The 17,730-nt window shown below is 32.4% G+C and overlaps 1 protein-coding gene across 2 annotated transcripts in view; it reads right to left on the bottom strand.

Annotated features, from left to right (window-relative positions):
• The window catches only part of BRCA2 (BRCA2 DNA repair associated), a 66,035-nt gene that overhangs the window by 38,749 nt on the left and 9,556 nt on the right, over positions 1-17,730 (bottom strand). For both annotated transcript variants that reach the window (XM_070239474.1, XM_023621925.2), the window contains 8 exons: positions 17,673-17,722; positions 17,541-17,581; positions 17,220-17,331; positions 16,408-16,457; positions 16,043-16,154; positions 14,123-15,241; positions 6,913-11,880; positions 4,869-4,964 (listed from right to left, as the gene is read on the bottom strand). In XM_070239474.1, coding sequence (XP_070095575.1) covers positions 4,869-4,964; positions 6,913-11,880; positions 14,123-15,241; positions 16,043-16,154; positions 16,408-16,457; positions 17,220-17,331; positions 17,541-17,581; positions 17,673-17,722 — 6,548 coding nt within the window. The remainder of the gene's footprint in view (positions 1-4,868; positions 4,965-6,912; positions 11,881-14,122; positions 15,242-16,042; positions 16,155-16,407; positions 16,458-17,219; positions 17,332-17,540; positions 17,582-17,672; positions 17,723-17,730) is intronic.

The raw sequence follows: 17,730 nt of genomic DNA, 5'->3' as shown, positions 1-17,730 counted from the left end.
TAAACAACTATCAAAAGAAATGTTTGATTCACAAATTGATAACGACTACATACCAAATAACTCACAGTACAAACACATTAAATCAGCATAAATTTAGTCAACTGATGTTAATCATAACTCTAAGGTGTTAGTTAATTGTCACTGCAAATATCAAATTTAAAATTTAGTCTTATGAAGGTTAAAAGCTAAACTTTAGATATTATTCATTCTCAGTATGTAAATTGTACTTCTTAAACCTTCAACTAGTCCATTAGTAGGGTATTGGTTGAATAAACTAGAATTCATTGACATAGTCACATGACCAAGTATTATGCACCATACAAAGGAATGAGGAAGATCTTACGTACTCATTAAGGAGTGATCTCTAGATAAATTCTAAAGTAAACAATAACAACAGAGAAGGTACAAAATAGTGTAGATACTGAAACCTTTTGAGTAAGAAAGGAGGGTAATGAGAATATTCATACTCATATTTACTGATTTTTACCAAAAAAAACCTCTAAAAGGATAAACTAAAACCCATTAAAGATGGTTACCTATATAATGAGCAAGAGGTGGGGAAGGTGGTGAACAGTATGGAGCAGACAGGGATGTAAACAAGACTTCTCCAGGTAAACCTTTCTATAATTTTGACAAATGAACTATGTAAATGTTTTATTTATTCAAATATAAAATTAAAAAAGAAAAAGCAAATCCTGAAATTGAAAACAAATGAATCTAACCTAATTATCAAATCGTAACCACATACAAAAGAATTATTTTGAGTGACATTTGAACACAATACGTGGACTATATATCCTTAATTACATATATTCTTTAAGAAGAAAACTGCAAAGAACACAAACTTCCATTAGTGCTTTTATTGTTAGTAGTAACTGGTATTGTAAATTTGAAACTACTATGTATATACTATAAAACAGTACTTCTTAAAGGGTGATCCACGGAGCCCTGAGCGGGGTAGCCATGACCCTTTTAGGGGATTCAAGTTGTTAAAACTATCATCATCATAATAATAAGTTATATATATCTTTTTCACCAGGTTGACATTTGCACTGCTGGTGTATCTTGCTGTATACTTCAGTGCGATGACTGTCTCAAGGAAATGCACTTATATGAACTGCACTAGTATTTTTTCCACAAAATTCCATTTTTACTTGAAAGAATAACCAACAAACTAGAGTTATTCAGACTTGCGTATCTGGCAGACATTTTCTCAAAAATGAATGAAATAGCTTGCCACTACAAGGAAAACAAGTGATAGTATTTGTTGCCATTGGTAAAATTCAAGCTTTTAAACAAAAATTAGAATTTTGGAAAGGTTTTATCTGAAACTTCCCAATACTTAAACTTTTCAGATTAAATCAGTAGTAAAATTAACAAAAGTGATTGTTTAATATGGTATAATAACAGGTCAACGTTTGGAAGAACTGCATAACTCAGTGAGTATTTCCAAAATGACCAATGCACAATGTTAACAATATTTCTCAGTTTTAATTTCAAATATGGTAAATACAAAGAGTTGTAATCTACACAAATAAATGCTCTTTGGGATCCTCAACAATTCTTAAAGAGTATAAAGAGGTCTTTGGACCAAAAAGTTTGAGAACCAACACTGTAGGATAAAACAAATAAGTAAATATGTTAAGGTTATTAGGAATCAAGAATTTCAGTATTAAAAAAATAATAACACCAGAAGCAATGAGCTAGCTAGCACCCAAATCTTGCTTTTTAAAAACTATTAACTGCTGAAAGGATCTTTGGAGAAATGGTAATTCTAGGATTGGTGCAGGGAATTACAAGGACATCTTAAGAAAATCTTTTGTGATTAAAAAAAAAAGCAAGAAAGCGCTCAAAGGTCAATCAAAGTATGTTAAAAAACACAAAAAACCTTTGGGAAACATTATTAAGAGACTTCCACTTTCAAATTTGGGATGATTTGAAATCAATCAAAAAGGATGTTTTCTTTTTGTAAATAAACATTATTTATAACATATTTTACTTTTAAACTTTATACATATTATAACTAAAAATCTAAGAAATGAATTTTATTCAACAGAGAAAGAAAAAAATTCACTTGCTATCATTCGCAGTGATTATTACACAACTATTCCTTACTCTGAAAAATTGGTAATGAAAGGCAAAGAATTAAGCATTTACCCTAGCTTTTCAGGAAGAACTATAGTTCATCCCCAGTTGTTAAAGGAAAGCTCTTTCTTCCTGAAGAATCCCAGCTAATAAATGAATAAAGAATAAATGAATTTGAAAATCACTATTTTTCAACCTCCAATTAAATAATCGACTTAGGTAAATATTATCAATGGATGTTAAAATTGAGTGAAAGATTGGTAAACCGGATATTCTTGCAGTACCAAAGAATCCTCCCACAGAATACCTGCTAATTGCAAATGGAAAAATAAATCTTTTCAATGAAGTGATCTAGTAGTTAGCATCGTAACCAAGTGATCAAATCATTTGACATAATGTGCCCCCAATATGATGAAATACACATAGACAACTCCTCTATGAGGCATTCTTGCCAAAAATGCACAACCTAATCCTAATTAAGTCTTTGATCCAAATAGGGAATCGAGCAACAAGTTAAATGATATCTCAAGGAAACAAACAAATTCCAGAAGGTGGGACAGTCTACAAAACAACCAGGTTGTGCTTAACAGCTTAAAGTGCTAATGGCATAAAAAATAAAAATAAAAAATGTAAGAAGACTACTGTAGATTAGATTCTATCAGATATTAGGCAATTTTCTTCGGTGATAATGGCTCTGTGGTTATACTATTATGAAATGTCATTATATTTGAAACTAACAGTGAAATGTTTTGGCAAAAAAGATATATAAATACCCACAGACATATTACTATATATATCCACATATTATACGTAATTAGATAAAACAAATATAGTAAATTAATAACTAGTGAACATAGGTGGCAGCTATATGGCTATTCATTACATTCTCAATTTTTCTGTGTGAAATGTTCATACTATAAAATTAGAAGGAAAAGAATCATTCATTGGCAAATGGTGGAGGATGATAATGGTAAAAAAAATCACTTTAAAAAATAAAAATAAGATGTGACAACTAAATAAATACTGAGTATCTACTGGCTCAAGATAATTCCAAAAAGGGAGTTATCATAGTATTTTATGAAATAGCGACATTGCTAGAATTACATACATGTTCTTCCATTTACTCCTCCCTAGAACGATGTCAAAACCAACTGTTTTAGAAGGACAAATTTGCCTATATGCATACAATTTAACACTGTTCTTTCAATACCTGGAGAGAAGTCACATATTACACAGGTTCTAAACACAATTTTTCAAGTAACAACTCAGTATAGTAAAAATTATCCTAGGAATTATTTATATTTCTCTAATCATGGTTTTAGCTTTCAACTCTGTTCAGAATTCCTGTGCATACTAAGGTTTGAGAACTATTAAGTCAGGAGAAAGAACAGAAATAAATGCAGTTTTCTGGACACTCAAATCATTCTGTTTTTAAGATAACTTTCAAATCTCTACCATTAAATGAGACATGAGTTAGAAAACTCCAAAGTGTTCCTGCTTCTTGTGGGATTTCTCTCATGTGTTTCAGAACTAAACCTCTTCAGTTTAATACATTTATCCATCACTATCTGAAACCTTCCTTTCCAAATCCAGGAATCAAATATATAGTGAGCAATAGTTACATATGCTTTATCTATTTTCAAGCATTCCATGGTAAGAACTTCGGATTTCAGTCTAAACGAGATAGGAACCCAGGGAGAGTTTTAAGCAGTCAAGTGACATGATCTGATCTTTGTGTTAAAAGGATGATTCTGGTTGCTGTGTTGAGAATAGCCTGGAGGAGGGGCAAAGGCAAAAATGGGAGATCAGTTAGAAGCTATGACAGTGGCTTGGATGAAGATGGTAGAGGTAAGGGTGAGAAGAACTATCAGGTTCTTGTTATATTTTATAGGCAGAACCTACAGGACATGTTCATGGGTTGGGAGTGGAGTATGAGGAAACAAAAGAGTAAAAAACGACATCAAGGTTTTGATGTGATTAACTGGCCAAATGGCAGTGGGAAAGGAATGATATCAGAAAGGGCAGGTTTGGGGCAGGGATGGAATCAGGAGTTCAGCACTGGCCATATTAACTTTGAGACGCATATTAGCAATATGAGTAGAAAAGTATCAAGTTGGCAAATGAATACGTAAGTCTGGAGTTCAAGGATAGGCTAAGATTGCAGATGAACTTTTGGTAGCCCCCGAAGTTTAGGCAGAGGAGAGGTCTAAGGATAGAGCCGTGGACACTCCTATGTTTGGAGTAAGGAGAGACTAAGGAAGAACCAGCAAAGACAACTGAGAAGGAGTGGCCACGTAAGAGGAGAACCAAGAGAATGCGGTGGTCTCGGAAGAGTGATTAACTATGTCAAATGTGGCTGAAAGATGGAGTCAGATGAGGACACAGAAATACCTGCTGGATTTGCCAACATGGAGATCACCATGTGACTTCAAAAAGAGCGATTTTGGCGGAATGGTGAGGGTCAAAAGCTTGACTGGATTCTAAAACTCAAGCTTTAAATTATTGTAAGTTCTTACTAAATTCTCATAGCTCTTTTATTAAAAAAAGTCAGTATTTTACAATCATTTCACACTTGCCAATTATGGAGAACCTCTGCATCATACTAGGTATTATGAAGAAAAAACTCATATAACAAACAAGGCAAGATATAAATTTAACAAATCACACTGTAAAGTCTTGTCCAATTATCTATACACCCAAAAGAAATGAGAAAAATAACTTTAAGAATACTATGTATAGTACCTAGAGAGGGGAAAAAGATATGGATATGAAGCAAATTTTACCATCTGGAGTGCTTTTTGAAGCCGTTAAGGATTTTTCTTGATTTTCCATTATCCTGTCAAATTCATTTAACAAGTTTCTTTTGATTGGGGGTTCTCCTAAAAAGAAATTTCCATACGTGTTTTTAAAGCAAATATTAATTATTTTATTTTTCAAAAGCCTACAGCCCATTTTTAAAAACTAAAGTACTGACTCTTGCAATATGTTAAGCAAAAAAAAAATAATAATTATAATTTAAATAGTGACCTACTTTGAAAGACAAAATTCATTTTTCAATACCAATTTAATTTCTATTATTTTTTGACCATTTAAAATAACAATACTTTATAGAGTCTAGGGATAAACAGATGCTACCAGATGCCACACATAAGCCACTTTTTAATAAACTGGCACTGAATGTAACTCTAGGTTTACTAGCAACAAGGAAAAATTTCTTCAAATAAATTTTTTTCTGCATTAAGCTCAAGAAGAAATTTATTATATAGGTCCTTGAATTAGAGTGAGTAGGAGAAAAGATTTTTTAAATTACCAAAATTACATTAAAAAATTGGTAAAAATAATACTTCTTATTTAAAGATTCTACAAAGGCTGAGAGTAAAATTAAACCATAATTCAAGTTATGCATTTCCATGTCATATTGAGATAATATTTGATAACGAGTACTTTGCTTTTTGATGCTTTATTAAAGGGAGTGAATTTGTAGAAATTAATAAGTAAAAATGTCCATGCAAGCCTTTATAAAGTGATAGATAATAAAGAGATTTAATCGTTTAACAAGGACCTATACTATTTAAGCAACCAGAAGCTGATTAAGTGATAATAATTATATATAATAGAAGTGAGAAAAATTCAATAGTGATGCTGTTGAGAACATTTATTAGAAGTCTGAGCTGGTTTTTTTCCTAGGGAGAAGGCCAGTGCACTTCACTATACACATGAACAAAATGTGTTCCTAAAAATAAAGCCATTATTTTCCATAAAAGAATTATGAATATCTTTAAGCAGCTACACTTCAGAATTTTGCACTAGAGAACAGAAATAGTTTAAGGCACGTATCACAAACTTACTGCTTTGTCCATAACACAATCTTACTATAGAATGTGACCTGGATAACACTTGATTAAGCAAATCTATAGCCACTTGGATAACTTAAGGGCAAAAGGCACCAGGTAGAAGAAGGAACTGATTGGCTTCCGTGTCTTTCTCTATAATATGAAAGGACTGGAAAAGAAGACTTGTGATAAATCAACTATTCTGTGAGTCTATGGTTAAAAAGGAGCTAGTTATTTAGGATCATCCACTTAAAAGCTGGAGAGTTAGTTTTGGCATTTACTTTAATTGTAACTAGTCAACAGATTATTTAGGATTATTCCCAGTAAGAGATACAAATAGAAAAATAAAATCACACATTCATTTAACCTAATAGTTGAACTAAGCTGTAGATATATATTTAAAAGAGAAGTTAGAATATGGTCCAAATAGCATTAAGACCAGAATACTATTTGCTAAGGATAAGTGATTTTAGAACACTTTCTAGATGAAAAAAAAGGGAAGCAAGCCAACACCTATAACTGGAAACCAACTTTTTAAGTATATAACAGCCAGAGTGTGAACCTCTGCTGTATGTGTATGTGTGCATATGTATGTGTATAAATATGTGTATATATTTATTCATATATGAAACCAATTAATAAGTTGTATTATGCAGAACTCATAATATGAAGACAACACTTTCAACTTTTCTAGAGTAACTCAAACTTTTAAGAGCAATGTCTCAATAATAACTGTATTAGTAATCTCTAAAAATACATTAAGAGAATCCCAAAACATGACTTCTTGGTATACAGACTCAGAGATATCAAGAGTGAAATCATATTCCTCCAAACTACACATAAAAGTCTGAAAAAACATACTTAGTTTATAATATCTTAATTGCTATAAACTAGCAATTACTTACTATTGGTATATAAATATATACCAGGATTATTAAGGACTTAACAATTTAAAAAATGATTGGCAAACCAAAAGTTAAAAATAGATACGTACCAACTGAGACAAGAGCATCTCCTCTTCTTTTTCCAGTTCTCGAATTTAATGAAATCATTTCCTCATTGTTTTGGCAGGTAAAAAGAGAGTGTTTGGTATTACTTAGCAGTTCAGAATCTGTCAGCTCACCATCTTCCATAAAAGCTTTCGCAATCTCTACTGCTTCTGTTTCAAAACAGTTTTCTGGATCTTTGGAATAAGTGGAACAAACTTCTGTATTTGTTTTCACAGGAAGATTAGTTTCCCCAATTTCCATTTTTACATTTTTAGGTAAAGCTTGTTCTTTTCCCAAAAGATGAATGTTCTCAACAAGTGATACTTTGGCTCCTAATCCCAATTGTTGTTTGTCTTGCTTAAACTGAGGCAGATATGGAGAAACTTTAACAGAGCAACTATTTTCTGAAGAACCACTTTCAATGATATATTTACTTGATAATTTAAAGTCTTTACTGTAGGCTTTTTCTGTTTTGGAGTTTACAGAGTGTTCTGGGGTTCTCTTATCAATACATGAGAGAGGAAGTATTTTTAATTTGTCTTGTTCACATGTAGGTGAATGCTGATGACTACATTCAGTTCTGATTATATCAAATTCCTCTAACATTCCCTTTACTTTGCATAAGGCACTTTCAGAAACAGGAACCTGTTTACCACTTGCTGTACTAAATCCAGAGAAAGCAGATGACAGCAAATTTTGGGGGCTATGTATCATAGTATTTTCTTCTCTTGTGAACTTGTCTGAATGTTCTTTATTATTTTTAAGTGATACTTTGGAAAAGAGCTGATTGTCACCATCTTCTATCTTAGAAAATACCTGTCTTGCCTTTTGTAATGCAGCATCTGATACTTGCACAGATTTTCCACTTGCTGTGCTAAAAATCCCACATGCATTCACAGAAGCGATGGACTTGGGAAGCTTCCCCATATCAAATTTACATATATTAGAAGTTTTCAAATTAATCTGACAAGGTGATATTTCAGAAACTTTTTCCAATCCAGATATATTTTGGTTATGTTGTAAAATTTGTTCGCTTTGAATCTCAGCAAAAACTTTATTTGAACACATGCTATGTTCTTCAGTATCTGGAGAGTTAGAAAAAATAACAACCTCTGAATCATCCAATGCCTTATGAGAACTTGCCACAATTTTTGTTTGGCAAGTGCCTGATTTACTCTCAGTGTTTTGCTTAATTATCTTACTGCCGTTGTCTGTAAATCTCCCTCTCACTTTTGTTTCATGTGATGCAAAGACTATTTTACCACTTGCTGTACTGAATGCAGGTACCCCTGTCTCAAAATTATTTGAATCAGATGTGGTCACTTTAATGGCTGTATTTTTATTTTTGCATGGTGAAGAGTTAGGCACAAGTTTCTGAACACAAATATCTTCATTTACAGTTTGTGGATATGAGTTTGCTTCTCTTATAGTGGATATTACTTCAGAAAAACTAGTGTTTTTTCTGTCTTTGACATTCTTCACTACTGGCTCAATACCAGAATTATCAGTTTTACTTTTTGAGAGAGATTCTGATTTATTATATACCTCATTAGAGTGACAAAAATCAGAATGGTACAAACAGCTGTTAGACATGCTACTATTACTTAAATAAGTTGAATCTTCTTTTTCAGAAAGATGATTTTTATAGTTTCCAGTTATGATACTGTTTGAATGATTTCTACATGAAGGATTACCTACATAATCCTGAAGATATCCTTCCTCAGCAGCACTTATTTTTTCTGATTCATCATCCAATTCTCCTTCTCTAAGCCATTTTTTTGCTTCAAATAGTGAAGTCTGACTAACAGAAATTTTTCTACCACATCCTGTGTAAAATGTTAAAGCTGAATTTTCAACGTCTAAACAAGTAGATTGATTTGTATAACAAGTTGTAGGACTTTTTGCTGTTTCTTTACCTAGATTTTCATGTACTTTAACTTTCAGAGAGATATTATTTGATGTTTTGAGATTTTCAGTTTGTTTGTATAAATCATCACTTAAGAGCCTGGGTGACAAGGCAATCTCACTAGAAACAAGTTTTTCCTCTTCCAGAGAATTCTGCATCTCTTCATACTTTGGGGCAGTTATTTCAACCGTCTCACATCCTAATTCAAGTCCTTTACATTCCTCTCTGTCCTTTAGTGGCTTTGCCCCTCGATGGCTAAAATTAGTGATTTCACTATTACTATTTTGGTTTTGTTCATCAAAAAGATTTCTCACTTTGTCCAAAGATTCCTTCGCAATTTTTACTTTTTTCCCACTAGCTGTATGAAAACCCAACATGGCAAGTTCTTTGATCTTTTCTATTTCACATTCTGATCCTTGCTGGAGAGTCAATAATTGATTTTCAGTATCAACTGGGTTTCTTTCTTTCAATATTTTGTCTTTAACCATATCTGTTTCCTCACAACTCGAAACATCAATTTTGTTGATATTTATGCCAGAAAGTAGTTCAGAATTCAAGGAATCTGAAAAGTTATACAATTCTTTTTCTGTATATTTTTGATCAAAGAAATTTACAACTTTGTTTAATGATTCTTTGGAGACTCTGATATTTTTTCCACTTGCAGTCTGAAAGGATAAATCAAAAATGTCAAAATCTTTTATATTTTGCCCCATCTTATTTGCAGTTAACTGTTCTTTATTTGATGTATTAACATGAAATGTTTCTTCAGCTTTCACAACTTCCAAACAAGTTAAATCTGACAAACCTTCTTTAATTTGAGTTCTTTCCTCCTTCATAAACTGGCCAGGTAATTTTAGATATATGTTGTGCTGATCAATACATGGCAAGCCACTTTCATCCTCATGAATATAAACTGTATCATTTTTACTTGATTCATCACCATCAAATTCTCCTAAGTTACAAATATTTCTACTGGTCTCAGTACATTTGTTATCTTCATTTTCTGCATTTCTCTTGTAATCTTCAGTATTTTCAACAAAAATGCCAGTAGTCACTTCAATACTATTTTTTAGTATTGGTTGGCATTTATTATTTTTCTCATTTAAGTCTTTATCATTATAATTTTCTATCTTAAACATCGAAACAACAGAATCATTACATTTACTTAAAGAGACACTTCTTGGGTCAACTTCTGCAGAAGGTTCCTCACTAATAGTCTCAACGTCACTGAACAGTTTCATGGCTTTTTGCAGTGCTTCACTAGAAACATTCAACTTTGTGCCACGAGCAGAATAAAAACCTCTAAACTCCAAGTCATTTTTATCTGCTAAATAACCAGAAGCATTTTTGTTACAGTTGGTTTTCAACAAGCAAGCAAACTTTTGCTTACCTCTAACTATACTTTCATATTTCTTGCTGCTGTCTACCTGACTGACAGATGGGGTATTAACTGTGGGATGATCAACATCTTTCCATTCCTCAGAAGTGGTATTCAAGACAGTCACCTGGTTTTCAGGCATTTCAAATGGATTATTCTGTATTATGTGGCGTGGTTTTCTGAACTGTGTAAATTCAAACTGACTTCCTGATTCTTCCAATATAGTAGAAAGTTCTGTAATTTCTGCCTTTTGGCTAGGTGTTAAATTATGGTTTGAATTAAAATCTTGCTTTAATGATAAAATTGGAGGAGTAGTGTGACTATTTTCACTATCAGAAACAAATGCACTACTATGCTTATACCTAGGTACAATGTTAATTGACTGTGAACCAAGCACATGAGGTTTGCTTAGTTTCTCTTGATTTTCTAATGATAAGGTATTTACAATCTCAACACAAGCTAGGCTAGTAGGATAATGTTCTTCAATATCTTTAAAGAGCATTTTACTTTTCTTAATGTTGTGTTCAGAGAGTTTTATCTCTTTGTTAGAAGCTGTTCTGAAGCCATGTCCAAAACTGTGATTTGAAATTGGATCTGAGAGTCCTGTCCATTTGTCCATGTAATCATCATTTCTGTTTGATTTCATATCTATATCCAAGGAGATGTCTGATTTTGAATCTTGACCTACAGTCATTTTTAGTTGCTGCTTTACACTATTTCTGTTTGTCTCTGTAAGATCACAGACTGTATCTAATGAATCCAAATCTTTTGTGATTGATACTTCAGCTGCTTGTTTGTCATCTATGTTTGTACACACTACCATGGTAGAGTTCTTGATAATAGGTTCTTCTACACAACTGAGGTCTGCTTCATGAAGTTCCTTAGTATTTTCTAAAGCAGGAATATTCCTTTCATTAGCTATTTGAAACACAAAATTATTCTCATTGTCAGGGAAAAGTTCTTCAGAATTTGGATTGACAGTTATTTTTGAAATTAAAGTAGTTTCTTGTTTTTTTTTTATTATTGTGAGATTTGTATTTTGGCTGACTTGTGCCTTCATAGAAGATGATGCTACTGTTATGTATTTTTCAGGTGACAACAGCTCAGCTTTTTCAGAATTTTCATTTAAAACACCTATTTCTTGATTCTTTTCCATTGGAATACTTTTGGTGAATTCAAAATCAGTTTCACAGTTCTTAAATTTTAGTTTCTCTGACATTTTATAGGATTCTTTTATTCCAGAAATCACAACTAGGTTTGATGGAGGATCCTTGGAGCTAGGAGTTAAAATGCTGGTATTATCATGGTCATACAAAAAGCTTTCCTGGAATTGAAAGCAAGTATCACTACATTCCACTTCTGAATGTGGCATTCCAGGGTGACATACTGCAGGCAAGACCTTTTCTTTTGTATCTGAAACTCTTTGGCCTTTTGAATCATCTTCACAATGTTTTTCTTGCAAGCATGACAGACAGTCAGTTTCTGTGGTTATAAATGACTGCAGTTTTTCTTTATTAATTTTTGCTTCTTTACAATCAAGATCCTGAGATATTATTTTATTATTGGAAGAACTGCTTTCATTATTGGAACACCTTCTCAGAACTGTCCCAGAAGAGCTGGTTAAAGATAAAGTTGGTTCTTCAGAATCATTCTGTAAACAGTTTTTTTTGACAGAAGAATGCAATAAACCTAAGTGTAAAGACACAAAGTGACAAAATAAAATTAAACTACTATCAATCACATTCACTAAATATTTCCCACTAAGTTAAAAAGGTAGTATCTGAAACAAGAAATTCATGAAAAGTAATGAATGTCAGGTTTAAAATAGAAAGAATTGTAAATATTCTCTATTTTAAAGTTATGGCATTTTCCAACTAAAGATAAATAGGACCTATGATTTTTTTTTGTAACATGTATCAACTTAATCAAAATTAGTATGTAGATAAAGAAAGCAGTTAGCTACCATAAGTAAAATTCAGAGTAATTTTATTGGAAAAAATTCATCGTTAATATTGGTGTAAGAGGAGATAGAAAAGTAAGGCAAAGGGAAAGAACTAGAAAACCAACCATTTCTTTCAGTTAATTCAGTCTTTCATATAGAAGAAAAACAAAAATATCAACTTTTAAAAGCAGGTTCTACATATGAAAGGCCTAAAAGATGACCTAATCTCAATTATAAAGGCAAATGAATTAAACTACTCTGTTCAGTTAATTTTATCAACCCTCTGAATTTCCTAATAAGTCAAAATTATCAATCTCTATTTAATAAGCAACTACTGCTACATATTTGTTCCACTGGTATATATCTGATATATTCAGCATCAAACATTTTTCTCTGGAAATTGACCCAAATCTCAAAGAGTTCCTCTGTACTCCAGTTCCATTAAATCTATTATTCACTGAGATATTACCACCCACTAAAATCTTTCCATAGGGAGATAAAACCATCTTATTTACTTATTTACTGAGGAAGATTGGCCCTGAGCTAACAACTGTGCCAGTCTTCCTCTATTTTGTATGTGGGATGACGCCTTAGCATGGCTTGATGAGTGGTGTGTAGGTCCGCGCATAGGATCTGAACCCCAGGTTACCGAAGCAGAGCATGCAAACCTAACCACTATGCCACTAGGTAGGCCCCTAAAATCACCTTTTTAACATACTGTTTAGCTACTTATAAATGAATCACTACTCAAATAAAAAATGAATTTCACTGTGCACACTCTGGACTCCCAGATATATTGTAACAACTCTAAGCAATCTCTAGATATTTAAGAAAACTATGTAACAACAAAATCACTACTTTATTTTAGGACTGGCTTATAATAAACTTAGCTAGCAATTAGCTTTTTTTCCTATTTTTTTACATGCTTTAGAGAAAATATGTAATAAAATACCACAACATATTTACAGAATTACCCAGTTTCCATGTCCAGTCATGCAACACATAATGACATTTGGGTCAATAATGGACTGCATATATGACAGTGGTTCCAGAAGATTAGTACCATATACTCTAGGGGTGTACTAGTCTATACCACCTAGGTTTGTGTAGCTACACTCTATGATGTTTGCACAATGACACACTTGCCTAACGACAAATTTCTTAGAATGTATCCCCATCATTAAGCAGCAGATGACTGTAATAGACACTAAAAATTAAGCAGGAATTAAACACGCTGTTTCAAGAGTGATGATCATACATGTATTACGCAAACTGATCCAATGAGTTTGAACATTGGTAATCAAAGGCCTAAACAATAATGTATGTAGACACTGCCTGATATTGAATACAAACAGTCTCCAACTTATGATGGTTCAACTTATCGATTTTTCAACTTTATGATAGTGGGAAAGCTATATGCATTCAGTAGAAACCATGCTTCAAATTTTGATCTCTTCCCAGGCTAATGATTTGCAGTATGATACTTTCTCATGATGCTGGGGAGGCACCAGTGAGCTGCAGCTCCCAGTCAGCAACACGATCATGAAGGTAAACAACCATTCTGTACTGACATAATCATATTTTTTCACTTTCAAGACAGTATTCAATTAATTACATGAAATATTCAACACTTTATTATAAAATAGACTTTGTATTAGATGATTTTGCCCAACTGTAGGCTAATGTAAGTATTCTGAGGAAGTTTAAGGTAGGCTAGGCTAAGCTATGATGTTAGGTTAGGCATATCAAATGCATTTTCAACAACGTATTTTCAACTTATGATGGGTTTATTGGGACATTAACTCCACCGTAAGTTGAGGAGGATCTGTACAAGATATAGAGGTTTAAAAAAACCAAAAAAACTACAGTACCAAAGCAGGCAGTATGTTTTTAAAAAAGATTAAGAAAGATTCACATACTCAAATAAGAGAACTTACCCCTATCCATAAAACTACATGCACCATTCACTCACACACACACACAAGGTACCTGAATCAGAATTTATAAATGTAACCGGTGTTTCAAAAGTGTTTGCTTCCAATTGGGTTGAACAGTTAGTTGGCCCTGATTCTTGGTCTTTCTGTATTTTTAGTCCTTGATAAGATATTTCATCACTTATAGCGTAAATAAACTTTTTTGGTTTTTTTTTCAAAGTTGATATTAAACCTGCATTCTTCAAAGCTATAGAAGTATGTTTGATGGTTGCTGGCCAGCTTCCATGATCAACTGAACTTGTACATAAAGAATCCTCTTTCTGTGAATAAAGAGTATTTATTTCCAATCCACTTTCAGAGGCTTCAGGTTTTTCTTTAAAGTTTGGATCAGTCATATTATTTGAGAAAACTGCACTGAACGTCTCTTCAGGTATTTCTCTTACCCTGAATATAGACTTTTTGATATCCTGAAGTGAAGAAGCTATTAGAGAAGTTTCAGATATTGCTTGCTTTACCACAAGAATGGAGTCTTCATGAGATTCAAGACACTGCCCTTCATCTCTCTTATTTATCACTGTTTCCTCATTCAATTTCTTCTCTGTTTTTGGTACACATGAAATACGTGGCACAGAATTTTCCAAAGTAATAAGGTTGGTACATTCTTTCTCTGTGCCTATGATGTCTTTTTCTGAATTATTTTGGTCACAAGAAGAAATATGCAGTAGGGGTATTTTCTCCATCTGGGTTCCATTTAGACCTGAGAGGGTTAGCTGAGACCACCCAGAGGCTGAAGATGGTACAACCTCCTTGGAGATTTTGTGACTTACATTCCCAAAGGGCTTCTGATTTGTTACACTTGCATCTAATGGATCACTGTCATTTGGTTCCATTTCAAATACAAATGAATGTTTATTTTCTTTCATTTGTTTTTCAACTTCTTCAAATTCATCAGTTTCTGTTTCATTGAAAATATTTTTCCTACTCTTGCCAATTTTTCTTTTTTGTAGATTTCTCGTTTTATATTTAGAAACACATAATGAAAAACTATCTTCTTCAGAAATATCTGCAACTGTTTCATGCACTTTATCTTGTAGGACATTTGGCGTTGACTCTCCAAAATGGTCTTTGCAGCTATTTACTTTACCAAATGAATTCCTTAACACTTCTCTCAATTCTGTTAAAATTTAAAACAGAAACGTATTAGTAACATTTTATAATATAACCACATAATTTATAATATTCTCACAACCCTTTTCAGAGAAATAGTATATACTAAATAATACATAATTTAGTATTTAAAGGGTAATTCTGAGTGCTAGCTACTTTTTGGGGGGGTTTGGGTTGGGGGATGCCACCCTTCCCCTGTTCTGGTAAAGAATGACTCCAATGTACCCAAAGCCTTTTATTCATACTCCAATTCCTAATAATCTTTCTTTACCAGCTCTACACAATTAAAACCCACCCAATCTTACTGTACATACACAATTTAATATTCTAAGATTTATCAAACCAGATGTTCCAAATTAATTTTGTGGCCCTACAACTGAGAGTAAAATTTGATTTTATACATGCACACACAGATATCCAATCCTACACATTTATATAGACATACACATATACTAAGAAAAATGCACTATTCCAAACACTTGATAACTTTTGGTATATCTGTAAACATCCTTACTTTCTAATTAGAAAATAAGGCCTTCATATTTTGTTAATTCTAAGTCTTATTCTTCATCTCAGTAAGTTTTGAATAATAGGTTTTGTTTTGTTTTTGTGTCACAATAGCATCTTGAATAGTATTGTCTTAGCATGATGTTTAAACATTTTTTTGCCTCAATCAAGTTAGTTTCTACCCTCAATACCTTCAGTAATCAATAAAGGAAAAACAACGTGTTTTCTCTTTAGGGAAAGCAGAGCAATACTTAAATGATGTCAGTTAAAAACAGCAGTTCAATTAAACAGAAGGACTTACCATGACTTTTAGCTTCTCTTTGATTTTTGTTTTCCTTGTCTGGCCCAGAAGGATTAACTCTATCATTTTTATTCAGACTTCCATCATGGTTAGAAAAATAGCTTTTCAAAATCTGCAAAAGTTACATTTTAACATTACTAGTAGAAAAACTCTCACTATGCAAAGATATATTCAACTTATTCTTAAAGAGAGACAGCAGATTTCATAGGAAGTCAAAGAAAATCACATTTGGAAACAGGTTTAGGGATTTTCTCAAAGGCTAAGTCATGAATTAGGGAATTAAAAATGCAAGATAAAAAACTTTTCAAGGCATTCTAAAATTATAAGCAATTGCAACAGGATATCAATTTGTCATATTTACTTACAGAAGTAGTATCATTAGGAAATACTGTTGCAGATGCTTCCTCATCTCTGGCTGTAAAAAAAAAAAAATTCAATCTACCTACACTGCTTATACATCATACACTAAAGTTAATGCAAAAACTTAGGTATTTTTTGGTCAGACATCAAAGACACACACACTGTTAGATTAAATGACACATCTGAAATAAATGACACCTTTGAAACATAATGAATTGACCCAAATGTTGAGTGAAAAATCAATCAACATAGTGAATAAGCTATACTCACTACCTTAGTACAATTCACAAGGTAATAAGAAACTATGGTTTGGTAATACTGACTTTCAAGTAATACTGTACACAAAGACTTGGAAAATCTGATGAAGCTGTGAAGTCATGACTTAAAAGCTAAAATTTGTACACTTTAGCACTCATTTAGATAATAATACAAAGGCAAATTCTATGTTAAACACTTCTTACTTTTCAACATGCTTTTACCTATATTATTTCATCTGAGCAGCAAAAGAAGAAAGTTAAATTCTCAGCTAAAGAGGAATCAAAATGAAATGTATTTTTGTTAGAATATACACAAACAATCTTGGTTTGCATATAAATTAATTTGACTCCTACAGAATACCATTTAATGTACTTACGATTTATCCCAATCTACACTAAACACAAAATTATTCTGAACTACTAACACACATATCAAAGATAGTATTATCTAATCTAATTACTAATTATCTTTTCATATTTTCTTTTTAACAGAAGCATTGGAGACAACAATTTATCAATATCATCTACCTTCTTATATAATACACATTTGGTAGTATTACCTATGAGCACAGTAGAACTAAGAGTTGGTGGTGTGGCTAAAGAACTTGACCAAGACATATCAGGATCCACCTCAGCTCCTAGACTTTCAGAAATACGTTTTGGTGTCTGACCCTGGAAATAAAGAAAACAGTTCATCTATTTCATAAAAATGCACTGATGATTAAGAATATTTTTTCATTCACTTATTTTTTCATTTATCATTTACTAAATGCCTATATGAGACCGTAGGTACATATCTATAAACCACAAGGCAAGGGTATGACACTGTTGTCAAATTCTCAATTACTACACAATAAAAACAAACTAGGCAGAATACTTACCTTCATAAGCTTCGGTGTATGAAATAAACTTCCACATACCACTGGGGGTAAAACAAGGGAAAAATTACTAAATTTTATGCTTATTAAAATTTAGAGTATTTTAAAAATAAAAAGTCTCATTTTTAGTCATACCCAACTTTTCTCTTTGTGGTGTTACATGTGTACATCGTAGAACAACAGGACTAAAACA

This window comes from Equus caballus, chromosome 17 (genome assembly GCF_041296265.1).
Source record: "Equus caballus isolate H_3958 breed thoroughbred chromosome 17, TB-T2T, whole genome shotgun sequence".
Taxonomy (NCBI): Eukaryota; Metazoa; Chordata; class Mammalia; order Perissodactyla; family Equidae; genus Equus; species Equus caballus.
This window is presented reverse-complemented; position numbering and strand designations above follow the sequence as displayed.